The sequence below is a fragment of the Stegostoma tigrinum genome, chromosome 27, assembly GCF_030684315.1.
Source record: "Stegostoma tigrinum isolate sSteTig4 chromosome 27, sSteTig4.hap1, whole genome shotgun sequence".
In the NCBI taxonomy this organism is placed as follows: domain Eukaryota; kingdom Metazoa; phylum Chordata; class Chondrichthyes; order Orectolobiformes; family Stegostomatidae; genus Stegostoma; species Stegostoma tigrinum.
Genome location: NC_081380.1, coordinates 37644332 through 37659315, shown reverse-complemented (window position 1 = coordinate 37659315; position 14984 = coordinate 37644332). Strand labels below are relative to the sequence as shown.

At 41.6% G+C, this 14984-nt stretch overlaps 1 protein-coding gene across 8 annotated transcripts in view; it reads left to right on the top strand.

Annotated features, from left to right (window-relative positions):
• Positions 1–14984, top strand: part of LOC125464525 (kinase suppressor of Ras 1-like) — a 173682-nt gene that overhangs the window by 126592 nt on the left and 32106 nt on the right. For all 8 annotated transcript variants that reach the window (XR_007250029.2, XM_048556988.2, XM_048556993.2 and 5 more), the window contains exons 4-5: positions 1513–1978; positions 10120–10301. Coding sequence is in view for 7 of the 8 variants with exons in the window: in XM_048556988.2 (XP_048412945.1) it covers positions 1513–1978; positions 10120–10301 (648 nt within the window). In the remaining variant the exon portion in view is untranslated. The remainder of the gene's footprint in view (positions 1–1512; positions 1979–10119; positions 10302–14984) is intronic.

The following is a 14984-nucleotide window of genomic DNA, read 5'->3' as shown; positions in this document are numbered from 1 at the left end:
TCGTCTTCCATTTGATTTTGTTGCTAATTATGAAATTTGTGAACATGCTGTTCAGCAACATTTGTTACATCTTGGGCACTGAAGCCACCTATATGAACATGCAGCAAGATCTGGACAGTGTTCATGATTGGGCTGATAAGTGACCAGAAACAGGTGTGTCTCACAGATGCCAGGGAATGACCATCTCCAGTAGGACATCTTCCTTTGACTTTCAATGGCATCACCATCACCAAAGTCTCACTATTGATATCTTTGGTACTGTTGACCAGAAATCGAACTGCACCAGACATATAAACACTGTGGTTACAAGAAGTGATCAAAGGTTAGGGAGTCTGTGGTGAATAACTTGCCTCCTGATTTCCCAAAGCCTGTTTGCTATCTGCAAGGCACAGGTCAGGATTGTGATAGAAACCACTCTATTTGCCTGGATGGATTCACTTCCAACAACACTTGGAGCTCAACATCATCCGTGACAAACAGTCCACTTGATTGGCACCATGTCTGCCCCCTTTCCACATTAACTCTTTTACCCATTGAAGCACAGCGTCAGCTGTCTGTACCATCTATAAGATGCATTGCAGATTTCTCTGAAAGCACTTCCGAATCTGTGACCATGTCCACCTGAAAGGACATAGCAGAAAATCTATGGAAGCACCTTTAAATTGCAAATTCCTATCTAAGCCACACACTGTTCTGACTTGGGACTATATCATCATTCCTTTGATATTGCTGGGTCAAAATCCTGGAATTCCTTCCCTAACAGCATTGTGGGTATATCTACACTGTCAGGACTACGGTGGAACAGAAATGCAGCCCACCACCACTTTTCTCAGGGTTGTTAAAGATTGCAAATAGACAGTGAGTTAGCAGGTTTGCCCACATCCCATGAATGGTTGTTTTTTCTAAAATGTGGCTGGCATTGTCAATAATAGCATTTAATTTTACTTATTTCTTTCATGCCTAAGATCATAGCCTGTATGTGTTGTTCCTTCTGCCTTGGATATCTGTAATTTTCGTTTTAGTAGTTGACCTGTTGGGGTTCTATAAAGGGGTACAGAATCTTGGAATGTTCAAAATATTAAAACTGGTCATTCTGTTCATTATGTCTGTGCCAATTAATTTGTAACCACTTAATGACCTATATGCTGATTTCCTTCCACTTCCTGGCAACTGCATTGCATCTTGGTTGCTTTATTCTGTCTCTCTGTCTCTGTCTCCATTTTTGTTTCCTCTTATTTTGCTAAAGCATGACAAATCTGTCAAAGGTCATGTACATTGTGGTAAAATTAATGTAATCTTTAAACCTGGATAGAACACAAGTGATAACTGTCATTTAATTTTTTATTAATTGTTAATCTGTTCGCCATGTTACTTCATTGTTTATCATTGAGCCATTATTCTGTTTGAAAAGTTTATCACCAGAAATTCACTAAATTGTTGAAGAATTTTAAAAGCAAAATATTACTATGTTATTGAACTTTTAATCATTATTTTGTATTCCTTTTTAAATAGGCGGTGAGCTACAAGATGACACTGTTCTTTGGACTTCTTCATCAGGGGAGACAAGACGAGAAAGCAGTACTGCACCTCCTTCAGAACTGTGGTGTCCTGTTGGTTCAAGACAGCCGCACAGTCCTTCCCCTGTCCCCAGACTAATACCCTCTCCTCCACGTTCAATATCAGTTTCTGTTATTCCAACGTCGGAATCTATATGCTTGCCAAATCGCTCAGACAATTTAGTAGACCCCTTTTCACAGTCTCCTAGACCGGGTCGGCGAACATCAGGGCCTCAAACTATCACAATTACGCCACCAGCCACTCCTCCCTCAAAGAAGAAACATCGATTTAAGCCACCCCGAACTCCACCGCCACCTTCTAGGAAACTTATTCAGCTTTTTCCTGGTTTCTCTGGACTCACCAGGAGTAAATCTCATGAATCACAACTGGGCAATAGAATAGATGAAGTACCAACAATTAAGTAAGTAAGACTTATTCATATGCATTAATCACATGGATTAATATATCTGCAAAATGTTGCTGTGCCTTTTCAAGTAAAGCTGTTTCCAAATAATTTGTCTCTTGATGGGAAAAAAAAGTGAAACTTTTTGTCTGGCAATCATCTGGGTAATTCACAAGAGCACCAATTCATGGAGAAAACCCCCATATTTGTACTGGATGAGAATAGGGTGGTGATTCGTTGGCAAGTAGATTCTAATTGGTAGAAGGGTTGTCATGAAGAATACACCTATTAATGCTGATTGTCAGTTAACGCGCCAGGCTTTGCTTAAATTTTAAAGCAGATGTGTTGCCATGAGAAATGAGCTAGTGAATGACTGTCACTTATTTTGTTGAGATGTATATGCATTGTACCTGTTCCATGTTCTTCCTGCCTTCAATGAACAAGGTCCTGTCTATTAATATATGTAACTTTCATTGCACAGAAGCATGCCATACACTACAAGTCCAATTGATAATCTCAAGATTGTCAGCTGGGTTTGCATTGCCATACCTGTACTGGAAGCTTCAACAAAATATGAAATTTCATTTTTGGCATTCTGGAGCTGTTTAATTCAGATGATTTTGCTGCACTTTGCAAGCTGTAAAGATTATTCTGATAATTGATGTGTACTAGCTTTATCTTGATGATGAATGGATGCGGTTTGTTTCAGGACTTTTAAATTTTCTGACCTGTGACCAAATTTTAACATTCCTCATTACAACTTGACACTATTGGCCGCAAGTGTTAGTGTGCAAATTTGTGCATGTTAAATCCAGAGGAAGCACAATTGTTGGATTACTGAGTGTGACAGTGCCCATCTTTTCTTTTCCCGACACTATTCGCTGTCTTTCCTCCCTTCCTCCACCCGCCCCCACATTCTGTTTAACACTCTAATTTCTATTTATCGATTTAATTTATTTAAGGAATGGAGTGAGTCAGATTAATGTATTATTTAGTTGATGTTTAAAAATTACTCATTTGACATTCATAAGTTTATTCCGATGTGATGCTTCTTTATCCTCCCCTTGACCATAAGAGTTTAAATTGCCTTTTGAAAGCAGGACTGTCATTGCTCAAACTTACCCTCTACTGTTCATTTGCAGAGTAGCATGGAGAAGTGAGGAGAATTTGTTTAGTTGAGTGCCAGCTGGTAGTGTGAAATACTTGACATTGGGGGAGGAAACATGGCAAGTTTGTAATCTTGAAATGTCAGCCAAATTGATCAGTTTATGCAGAATGATTTCAGGTGAATTCTTTTTCAGGAATTTGCAGAGTATATGTTGTGCTCCACCACAAAGTAGAGCTGAAAGCTGTTGTACCCTGCTTCCTACAGAGCTGTATAGCAATCCAGCTGAAACTCTTGTGTAAGAACTTGTAAAGCATCAAAACTATTTATTGTTCGCTGGCAATGCAAATTTATTTCAAGTCCACTTGGGGAGTGATTTGGTGGGTACAATAGAAATTCATGCCTTCATTGTTGTCTCTTTGTGATAAACCATATTTTTAATAGCAACATCTAAAATCCAGAATTAAGACTATCCGGTTCTGCAGTTGATTTTAGCTTTCTACTTTTTTTTAACTTTGCCAACAAAGCAAAGTTTTTTTGATTTTTATTTGGATTGTATGTGCCATTTGTTGTAGCCAAGGATGTGATTGAATGGTTATCCTTATCACCATGCAAGGGTTCCCGGTGGGGGCAATAACTGTCCCCAAAACAAAAGCCATGATTTTCTTAACAATAACATTCTCAAGGCTTTTGACTTGAACCTACTGTGCACAGTGTCTGTTGTAAGCCATTACAAAATCATGCAGTTTCCCCATAAAGTGTCAGTATGTAAATATCTATTGGGTATTGATAGGGTTTTCCAAGCATGTGCAAAATTGAAAGCTTTGTTCCGCTACAAAACAAAGATTTTAACAGTTATAAATATTCAGAGTATTATATGAATTTGTTCAGAAAACAGTTTTATATGTAGATATATATTTGGTAAATATTATTCTGCCTTGTGTTTATCAAGAATGAAGCAATAAATGATGGCATGTCAGTAATTAGTTGTAATAGTTTTGGTGGAAGTTTTTTAGATTTATTTATTATCTTTTAACCAAAGCCAAGCATCTCTTATTGCTTCAAAGTTTTGAGCAGTAATGCTGATTTAACATCAGCCTGTTTGTCAGCTAAATCACTGGTCTTTAAGAGGAACTGTCCCCAGTAAATTGTTTCCATTCATGAATGGGAGTGTTGAAAATAACTTTGGGAGTTAGTTGAGGGACAAAGGCTGAATTTTCAGATACAAAAAATGGCTAACAACCAGGTTAAAATAGTACTGAATGCTGATAAAATCTAATGAAACAATGCATGCCCCTTCATGAAGGAGCTGCTTCAAAAACAGACTAGCTACGTTATTACAGAAGCCAAATTTAGGGGCTCCTTGGCTGATGGGGGAGAGAGAAAGTATGAAAATAAAAAGACGTTTGATTTATATCGTGAATTCTTGAAAGGAGAATCTGTCCAAGTGCAACAATTCGAGACGGAAAGTGATGAGGGGATGTGAGTATTGAACGGTGGTTAAAATGTAACCCAAAAATCTCATCTTAATGTAAGCAGTAAGTAGGTAGTAGGAAGCACAATGGACCCTATTAGGGATAATGGGAACTGCAGGTGCTGGAGAATCCAAGATAATGAAATGTGAGGCTGGATGAACACAGCAGGCCCAGCAGCATCTCAGGAGCACAAAAGTTGACGTTTCGGGCCTAGACCCTTCATCAGGGAGGGGGATGGGGTGAGGGTTCTGGAATAAATAGGGAAAGGGGGGTTCCAAGATAATGAAATGTGAGGCTGTTCCAGGATAATGCTATTAGGATCAGGGCAAGGGTGTTGTATGCTTAAGGACAAGGCAAGGATAGAGTACTCAGTCAGTATGGTGTCAGGATCTGTAAAGGAATGGGATTCTGACACAAAGTATCAGAAGATGTGAAAATTGAGAGGCAGGATGTGCTGGAAAGATTAGCTATTCTTAAGAGTGTATGTTATCTAGTCTGGATAGCTCGCAGTTCAGGTAGCTAAGGGAAGTGATTTGCAGAACATGATAGGTTTACTGTAATCTTCACATACAGGAGAGATGCCAGAGGAATTAGAGGGTGGCAAATGTTAACCTGCTCAAGAAAGAGTATTAAAAACATTCTTAGTACATGCTAGTCAATTTAACAATAGTTGAATCAATAGTTAAGATAAAATTGACAGCCATTGGAGAGAATGGAGTTAATTAAATATGTTTTAAATTGATTATATTTTATGTCTTACTTCAATGAAATTGAATAAGTTAGTAACAGAGGGTTGATTTAAGGAAATACAATAGATGTTGTCAATATAGATTTTAAAGCATTTGATAAAGTATCATTTAAGGGGCTGTTTAACAAACTTGAATTCGTACAGGGCTAGAACCAGAAATCATAGAGCCTTGCATCCCTCTTGGCCCATTTCCCAGCTTTGGACCTGAGCACAGCTGAGCAGGCCCAAGTTATTGGGCTGAGATGTGCACCCCTGTCTTGGGTTTTGGTCTCATGTAATTGGAGAGTCAGTCCCAGGTTGGATAAATTAACTTGAGGGCAGAAAACAGTACCATGATAAATCATTTTTCTTCAGACTGGGAGAAGAGGGCCAATTTTTATATTCTCACTAACTCCTTTATTTAAGTGATGCAATGATGACATCCATCCAAATGCAGGTGGTAGGGGATATTTGGATTCCGGCAGAAGCAGAATTGGAATAATTCATGACTAATTAATTATCACCTATCTATTAAATGTAAAGCCGCAGTTTCCAATGAAAACATTACATTTTTTTGATGCCATGGTATTTAATTTGGTAGAAAGCAACAAGTGTAAGTTAGCATCAAAAGGTTCTTCCTCCCCCTGCGCCCCAACATAACTGACCTATCCTTCTATACACAACCATTACCAAAAACAAACCTACCAACTAATATTTTTGTATCACAATTTGTGAGGCTGGAATATTTTCATCAGGTAGTTAATGCAATTCACAATGCATATAGGGACGATATTCCCATTGGTAGGAGAGACTAGGACACGAGGGCACAGACTTAGATTTAAGGGTAGACCTTTTTAGAATGGAGATAAGGAGAAACCTCTTTAGCTAGAGATTGGCGAATCTGTGGAATTCACTGTCGCAGAAGGCTGTGGAGGCCAGGTCATTGAGTATATTTAGGATGGAAATGGATAAGTTCTTGATTATCAAAGGGATCAAGGGTTACAGGGAGAAAGCTGGAGAATGGGTTTGAGAAACATTTGAGGAAATGGTGGAGCAGACTCGATGGGCTGAATGGCCTAATTTCTTCTCCTATGTATTATGGTCAAAGTGATCTCCGATTTTAATCTCAGATTTAAATTTAAGAATTGACACATGTCATTAATTAAAATAGATTTCCTCTACATTTTCCCTCCTCCCGTACAGTAGCTCCTGACCATTTGCAGCCTTAAGCTCAATATTCCTTATTCGTTTGCAGTTAGTTCATTTTCTGTGCCTCTTTCTTTCTCTCTCCCTGTCCCCTCAAGCCTACTCTGCCATTAATTATAATCATGGCTGGTCATTCAATTCAAGACCAGTTCCCACTTTCCCACCCCGTATCCTTTGAGTCCTTTTGCCCTAAATGCCATATCATCATACTCATTCTTGAAATCAATGTTTTGGCCTTGACTAATTTCTGTGTATTGCACAAGCTCATCATTCTCGGGGTGAAGACGTTTTTCTCGATTTCGGTCCTAAATGGCCCTTCCTGTATCCTTAGTTTGTGACCCTAGTTCTGGACTCCCTGTCACTGGGCACACCCTTCCTGCATCCACCCTGTTTAGTCCTGTTAGAATTTTTTGGGTTTCTGAGATCTCCCAGCATTCATCTGAATCTAGTGAATAAAATCCCAACCAATTCAACCTCTCCTCAAAATGTCAAATGGTGAAGATGAGGCTAATAGAGTGCAACAGGACATAGGCCACCAGAACAGATGGGTGAGTGCCAGGTGGAATTTAATGCAGAGAAGTGAGGTGATGCTTTTGGTAGCCAAAGATGGAGTCATATTGTCTCAGAGATAATGGGAACTGCAGATGCTGGAGAATCCAAGATAATAAAGTGTGAAGCTGGATGAACACAGCAGACCAAGCAGCATCTCAGGAGCATAAAAGCTGATGTTTTGGTCCTAGACCCTTCATCAGAGAGGGGGATGGGATGAGGGTTCTGGAATAAACAGGGAGAGAGGGGGAGGCAGACCGAAGATGGAGAGAAAAGAAGATAGGTGGAGAGGACAGTATAGGTGGGGAGGTAGGGAGGGGATAGGTCAGTCCAGGGAAGACGAACAGGTCAAGGAGGTGGGATGAGGTTAGTAGGTAGGAAATGGAGGTGCGTCTTGAGGTGGGAGGAAGGGATGGGTGAGAGGAAGAACAGGTTAGGGAGGCAGAGACAGGCTGGGCTGGTTTTGGGATGCTGTGGGGGGGAGGGGATGAGCTGTGCTGGTTGTGTGATGCAGTGGGGGGAGGGGACAAACTGGGCTCGTCCCCTCTCCTCACTGCATCACACAACCAGCCCAGCTCATCCCCTCCCCCCACTGCATCCCAAAACCAGCCCAGCCTGTCTCTGCCTCCCTAACCTGTTCTTCCTCTCACCCATCCCTTCCTCCCACCTCAAGACGCACCCCCATTTCCTACCTACTAACCTCATCCCACCTCCTTGACCTGTTCGTCTTCCCTGGACTGACCTATCCCCTCCCTACCTCCCCACCTATACTGTCCTCTCCACCTATCTTCTTTTCTCTCCATCTTCGGTCCGCCTCCCACTCTCTCCCTGTTTATTCCAGAACCCTCACCCCATCCCCCTCTCTGATGAAGGGTCTAGGCCCGAAACATCAGCTTTTGTGCTCCTGAGATGCTGCTTGGTCTGCTGTATTCATCCAGCTTCACACTTTATTATCTTAGAGGCATATTGTCCTTCATTGTTAGAGGGATGGCGTTTTTTAAACAGGGAAGTTATGCTGCAGCTAGATAGGGTTCTGGTGAGGCCACACCTGGAGTACAGTGTACAGTTCTGGTGTCCTTACTTGAGAAAGGATGTACTGGCACTGGAGGGGGTGCAGTGGATGTTCCCTAGGTTAATTCCAGAGTTAAGGGGGTTCGCTTATGTGGAGAGATTGAGTAGACTGGTACTATACTCATTAGAATTTAGAAGAATGAGGAGGGGGAGATGTTATAGAAACACATAAAATAATGAAGGGAATAGAAGCAGGGAGGCTGTTTCCACTGGCAGGCGAAATTAGAACTAAGGGGCAGAGCCTCAAAATAAAGAGAGAGCAGATTAAGACTGAGTTGAGGAGGAACTTTTCCACCCAAAAAGTTATGATTATGTGGAATTTCCTGCCTATTGAAGCAGTTGAGGCTATCTCATTGAATGCTTTCACGTGGAAGGCCACATTTCAACTTAACTTTCCCTTGGGACTAGTGAGCAAAGACAGATTTTGGAACAGTAAAGGAATTGAGAGTTATGGTGAGTGGGCAGGTAAGTGGGGCTGAGTTCATGAAAAGATCAGCTATGATCTTATTGAGTGGCGGATGGACTCGAGGGGCCAGGTGGCCTACTCCTACTATTTCTTATATTCTTTTATAGTTTGATGCCTCTGTTCTAAAGAATAGTCAGGTGTAGAGGTTTCCGGGGGTTCATATGCACTGATCTTTGAAGACTGCCAAACATAAGGAGAGAGCAGCTATCAAAGCACTTAAGAGCTCAGCCTTCAGATAATTCGAGATATCGATCTCAAACACATGGAAATTAAGTTCTGTTTTGGTCACAACTATACTATTATGTCCTGTACAGGTCTCCACACCCAGGAAGTATTTGAAGACCCTCATTATTGTGTTGACGAAGTTTACCAGAATGGCCCCAGAGATGGGGCAATTCAGCTACAAAGTTAGCTTGAAGAAGTAGCAGAGGTTGTTTTACGTTGAGGTTGACGGGAGGTCTGATCTACGTGAACAAGATTATGTCTAACCTTTCCACATGGAAGGCCACATTTCCACTTATCTTTCCCTTGGGACTAGTTAGCAAATTTAATTTGAAAATAAGATTTGGAAGAATAGTGAATGTGAATTTGAGAAACAAAATTCCAAAGCAATGATTCAATGGCTTAAAAAATGAGTGAACAATGAAGTTGACCATTGAAAAGTGCCAACCATCAGAGCTAACTAATATTTTCTTTTAAAACCGCATTTCAGTCGAGAAGCAGAGCTAGATAGGGACAGGCTTAGGACCACAGACCTGACCGTGAAGGAAGGCGAAGGGACCATGCTGAGCTAAAGAGATAATGGGAACTGCTGGAGAATCAGAGATAACAAAGTGTGAAGCTGGATGAACACAGCAGGCCAAGCAGCATCTTAGGAGCCCATCCTCTCTGATGAAGGATCTTGGCCCGAAACGTCAGCTTTTGTGCTCCTAAGATGCTGCTTGGCCGGCTGTGTTTATCCAGCTTCATACTTTGTTATGCTGAGCTAAAGAGTTGGATTTAGAAATGCTTTTGTCTCTGGTAGCATGCACTCCAAAGTGGCACCAGCAGAATTCATATGAAATTCATCTGAATTCAATTCAGCTGATGGTGCACAGGTAGGGAGATAAAGGTCTGAGATTTACGAGGATATGAGGAATGGTGCTGAATGTAGCCAGTGGCAATAGCCTGGAGCTCAGATATACATGAATGGTACAGAGAGGTATGATTGTTGGTTTCCAAAGGACATCGGATAGACATCTGAGAACTAAACTTGCAGAGCTATTGGAATGATATTGAACATAAAAAAGAGATTGACCAGATCCTTGTACTCGGAGCTGAAGGGCCACCTCCTGTGCCATTGTGAACATGAAGCAAAGTTTTCTGTCTCAAAATCCACTATTGATAAGATTTAGTATTAAATCAATCATTATAACCATTATGAATCGATTGTAATGATATTTTTATTTCGGTTGAATACAATTTATCACTTGCTTCACAATTTTTGATTATACAGTATTGATTTAATTTTATTATTATTACTATTAGTCAGTGTAACTGTTGTTCAACTTTTCTTTCTAGGTTCGGTAAGAAAAACAGGTTTTTTCTCAATCTGAACATCAATGGCAGTGGCAGCAGCTGCGATGATATTGCTACCCGATCCCCTCTAATGCCATGCAGGCCTTTCTTTCCTCAATCTATTGGAAGTTCTCACTGCCTTCCCACAACGCCTTGTCCGTCTGATGACCACAGTTCTCCTAAAAGTTGGTATTTTAACATTAACATGGCTCTGGCGCATGCAATGTGTTTGGGTGTTTTTGCATTTGTCACTAGATTACATGGTGTCTATGTGGCATAATCATGCATGGCATGCTTGGTTTTCAATTTTGCATGATTTTTCTAAGTGAATGGGCTGAATAGACGGCTAATCAATGTGCAAATGTTTCACTCTAATGATTTTAAATGTGTTAAATGTTGTTGCTGTTTTAATGCATGCTCCCTGTTTGTTCTTGACTTTTTTTGGAAACATAATTAATTTAATTCTCACCTTTTATGCCATGCATCTTTCCGTAACTGCAATAGCAAGGAATGCCTGTTCACTCTTTCTCTTGAACATGCTGAGAACTGTGTGACCAGTGTATAGTCACAATTAACTGAATGTGCAGTTAGCTGTTTCTTTATAAAAATATATGGCATCCTAAACGTAAACCCTCTTTGGCTGGACCAAAGAGCTGAACTCCAGCGGTGAGGTGAGAGTGACTGCTTTTGACGTTAAAGCTGAGATTGACAGAATGTGGCATCAATGAGCTCCTAACCAAACTAGAGTAAATGGGAAAGCTCGCTGCTGGTAGGAATCTACCTGGCACATCAGAAGATGGTTGTGGTTGTTAATGATCTGTCACCTCACCTCCAGGGCATCTCTACAAGTGTTCCCAAGGTAGTCATATAGGCTCAACCATCTTCAGCTGATTTTATCAATGACCGTCCCTCTATTGTAAGGTCAGAAGTAGAAATGTTCACCAATGATAGAATGCACATGATCAGCACCATTCACGACTCTTGAGGTACTGAAGCAGTCCATGTTCAAATGTAACAAGACCTGGACAATATCCAGGCTGGCTGACAAGTGCAAGTTACATTCACACCACACAATTGCTAAGCATTGACTGTCTGTTATTAGAGACAATCTAAACACCATCCTTTTGACATGCAATAGTGTTGCCATCAGTGAATATCCCACTTTCAACATCCTGACATTTACTGTTGTTCAGAAACTCAATTGGACTTACCATATAAATGCAGTGGCTACAAGACCAAGTCAAAGGCTAGGAATACCCCGATGAATTACTCACTTCCAGACTCCCCTGCCCTAACAAGGCACAAACCAGGAGTGTGATGGAATACTCCCCACTTGCATGGACGGTTGCAGCTCCTACAACACTCAAAGCTTGACTCCATCCAGGACAAAGCAGCCCGCTTGATTAGCACCATATCCACAAACATTTACTCCCTCTACCACTGCACAGTAGCAACAGTGTGTACCACCTACAAGATGCACTGTAGCGATTTACCACGGCTCCTGAAACAGCTCCTTCCAAACCCATAACTTTCACGCAGAAGGACCAGGCTAACCGGTACATGGGAAGACTACAACATGAAAGTTCCCCTGCAAGCCCCTCACCAGCTTGACTGGGAATCATATCACTGTTCCTTCACTATTATTAGGTCAAAATCCTGGAACTTCCCTCCCTAAGAGCATGTGGGTCAACCTACAGCACCTGGACTGCAGTGATTCAAGAAGGCAGCTCACCGCCACCTACACAAAGACATGAGGAATAGTTAATAAATGCAGGCCTCAATGGTGCCCACACATTTTGAGTGAATAAAAACAAAGGAAGAAGAAGGACTAAAAGTATGTCACATCAATAATTCCTCCGTAGACAAGGGTGGGGATAGAGGCCAGTGCTGTGGACTCTCTATTCTCTAACATAACAAGGAGAAATACAGGGAGACAGTTCCACTGAACAGGTTGACCAAGAAGGTGCAATTGAAGGATGGTAATGCCTTCGACAAATATACCATTGTTTATTTGCAGAATGTTGATTGTGAATTTGAAGATTATTTTGGTACACTGGAAGGTGATTGTACTGCATGGAATCGCAGTAGAGATTGTGTGGGTCTTAGAAGTGACAATATGGACCTTTTGGAGTTGTTTAATTCATTTGCCTGAATTTTGAAGCCGGTGACAAAGGAATGGTTCTTGCTGTTCACCTCACTAATAAAGTTTTTGTGATATTCAGAGCAGAGATTTGCTCAGTCTAAAAGATTGGGAAATATGGGATTAACAGCAATGGGAGCCAAACAAAGAAACTTGATTTTATTTTTCTCTCAAATCTCAATATGAGCTGCCTTTTAACAGATTGAGATTCCATACTTGTAAAATCATCTTTATAAAGCCAGAGAACTGAGCTTATTTGGCAATTATTATCACTGAATGCTGCATTACATATTTATTTAATCCTGAAATTTTAAAATCTGTTTTCTGCGTTGTGGAACCAGTGGGCAAGTACCCAGTGTTCTCACCATTTCAATTGTTTCTGTGTTGTCTTTTTGCAAAAAGACAAAGTGTAAGCAGATTGAGAGTAAATTCTAGATTTATGTATTTGCTTGCTTCTCTGTGGACTTCAGAGTTTGCTGTACAATTTACCCAATTAAAATGTTGAGTGCTGTTCACGTTATTGTTACGTTTAATCTTCGAATCTGGCCCCTTTTATTGCTTTCTTTTTGGATTTCCTCCACAAATAAACACTTTATTAAATTCAAATAAATTGGAAGCTGTATTTCCTGAACTCTCTTTATTTGCAAAACTGCCCCTGGGAACAAACAGCAGCAAGGCAATAAAATGTGAGGCTGGATGAACACAGCAAGCCCAGCAGCATCTCAGGAGCACAAAAGCTGACGTTTCGGGCCTCGACCCTTCATCAGAGAGTGGGATGGGGTGAGGGTTCTGGAATAAATAGGGAGAGAGGGGGAGGCGGACCAAAGATGGAGAGAAAAGAAGATAGGTGGAGAGGAGAGTATAGGTGGGGAGGTAGGGAGGGGATAGGTCAGTCCAGGGAAGATGGACAGGTCAAGGAGGTGGGATGAGGTTAGTAGGTAGGAGATGGAGGTGTGGCTTGGGGTGGGAGGAAGGGATGGGTGAGAGGAAGAACAGGTCAGGGAGGCAGAGAAAGGTTGGACTGGTTTTGGGATGCAGTGTTTGGAGGGGAAGAGCTGGGCTGGTTGTGTGGTGCAGTGGGGGGAGGGGACGAACTGGGCTGGTTTTGGGATGCGGTGGGGGAAGGGGAGATTTTGAAGCCGGTGAAGTCCACATTGATACCATTGGGCTGCAGGGTTCCCAAGCGGAATATGAGTTGCTGTTCCTGCAACCTTCGGGTGGCATCATTGTGGCACTGCAGGAGGCCCATGATGGACATGTCATCTAAAGAATGGGTGGGGGAGTGGAAATGGTTTGCGACTGGGAGGTGCAGTTGTTTATTGCGAACCGAGCGGAGGTGTTCTGCAAAGCGATCCCCAAGCCTCCGCTTGGTTTCCCCAATGTGGAGGAAGCCACACCGGGTACAGTGGATGCAGTATACCACATTGGCAGATGTGCAGGTGAACCTCTGCTTAATGTGGAAAGTCATCTTGGGGCCTGGGATAGGGGTGAGGGAGGAGGTGTGGGGGCAAGTGTAGCATTTCCTGCGGTTGCAGGGGAAGGTGCCGGGTGTGGTGGGGTTGGAGGGCAGTGTGGAGCGAACAAGGGAGTCACGGAGAGAGTGGTCTCTCCGGAAAGCAGACAGGGGTGGGGATGGAAAAATGTCTTGGGTGGTGGGGTCGGATTGTAGATGGCGGAAGTGTCAGAGGATGATGCGTTGTATCCGGAGGTTGGTGAGGTGGTGTGTGACCAAGGCAACCTGTTCTTCCACACCATGCCTTCCTTGCATATAATTCAGAGTAATATCTTTTGAGAATTTTACACTTCAAAGTTAATTTTGTTTTAAGCATTCTTCAAATTCATTGGTGCTATAATTGAACTTAAATATAGTCCCAGTTTAGCTTCCAAGTCAATTCAATAGTTGTAGCATTATGTGGAATTTTAATTGCTCTTTGTCTTTATATTACTGACTGGTGAAGGAAGTGCATGTTCGATAACCCCTTTTAACCACTGTTTAGCTTTTACATTCACACATTATATCCCCAAATTACCAATCCTACTCAATGGTTATTCTACAATAACCAAGTTTATTGTCTCCAAACATGAAGTGAAGTATTCCAACCGGAACTCCAACAAACACATTGAACTGGACCCGATTATACAAACTACTAAAAAACAGAACTGGAAATAATGCTAACCACCCAGCAAACCGAGGCATATAAATAACAAGTGGGACAGAACACCAGCACTTCACTGGAGGCACACTGACGAAGTTGTCTAGCAGGGCGACAAACTGTCTGCAGCCAAACACTTGCTCGGCCAACAAGTCTACAACCTCATCCACAACCTGAGCTACAAATCTTTTCAACAACGTGGGGTGATAGTTGCTCTATAACTGTGTTCAAGATATCACTTCAGGCAAAATATCTGCTATTAGGAGCCACAGTTGCAGTTCAAATATAGTAGCACCTACATGGATTTATATTTAATATCTTTGCATGCATTAGTGTTCTGCTTGTACACACTGTGACATTGCAATATTTAAAGAAATAATTTATTCTTCAGAAGAAGGAGTTGGCAACGAATGAACTTTTGTAGTAACGTTTGTGATTTTAACAGGGCTCACTCACTAGCCTGTGCAGCCAGAACTGGCTGACTCTCGGGAGAAGTTACAATTTGGTTTGTCATATTTGCTTTTCTGTGACATAATTGATCTAGCTGCAAAGTAGAGTACAAGAATGTGAATAAT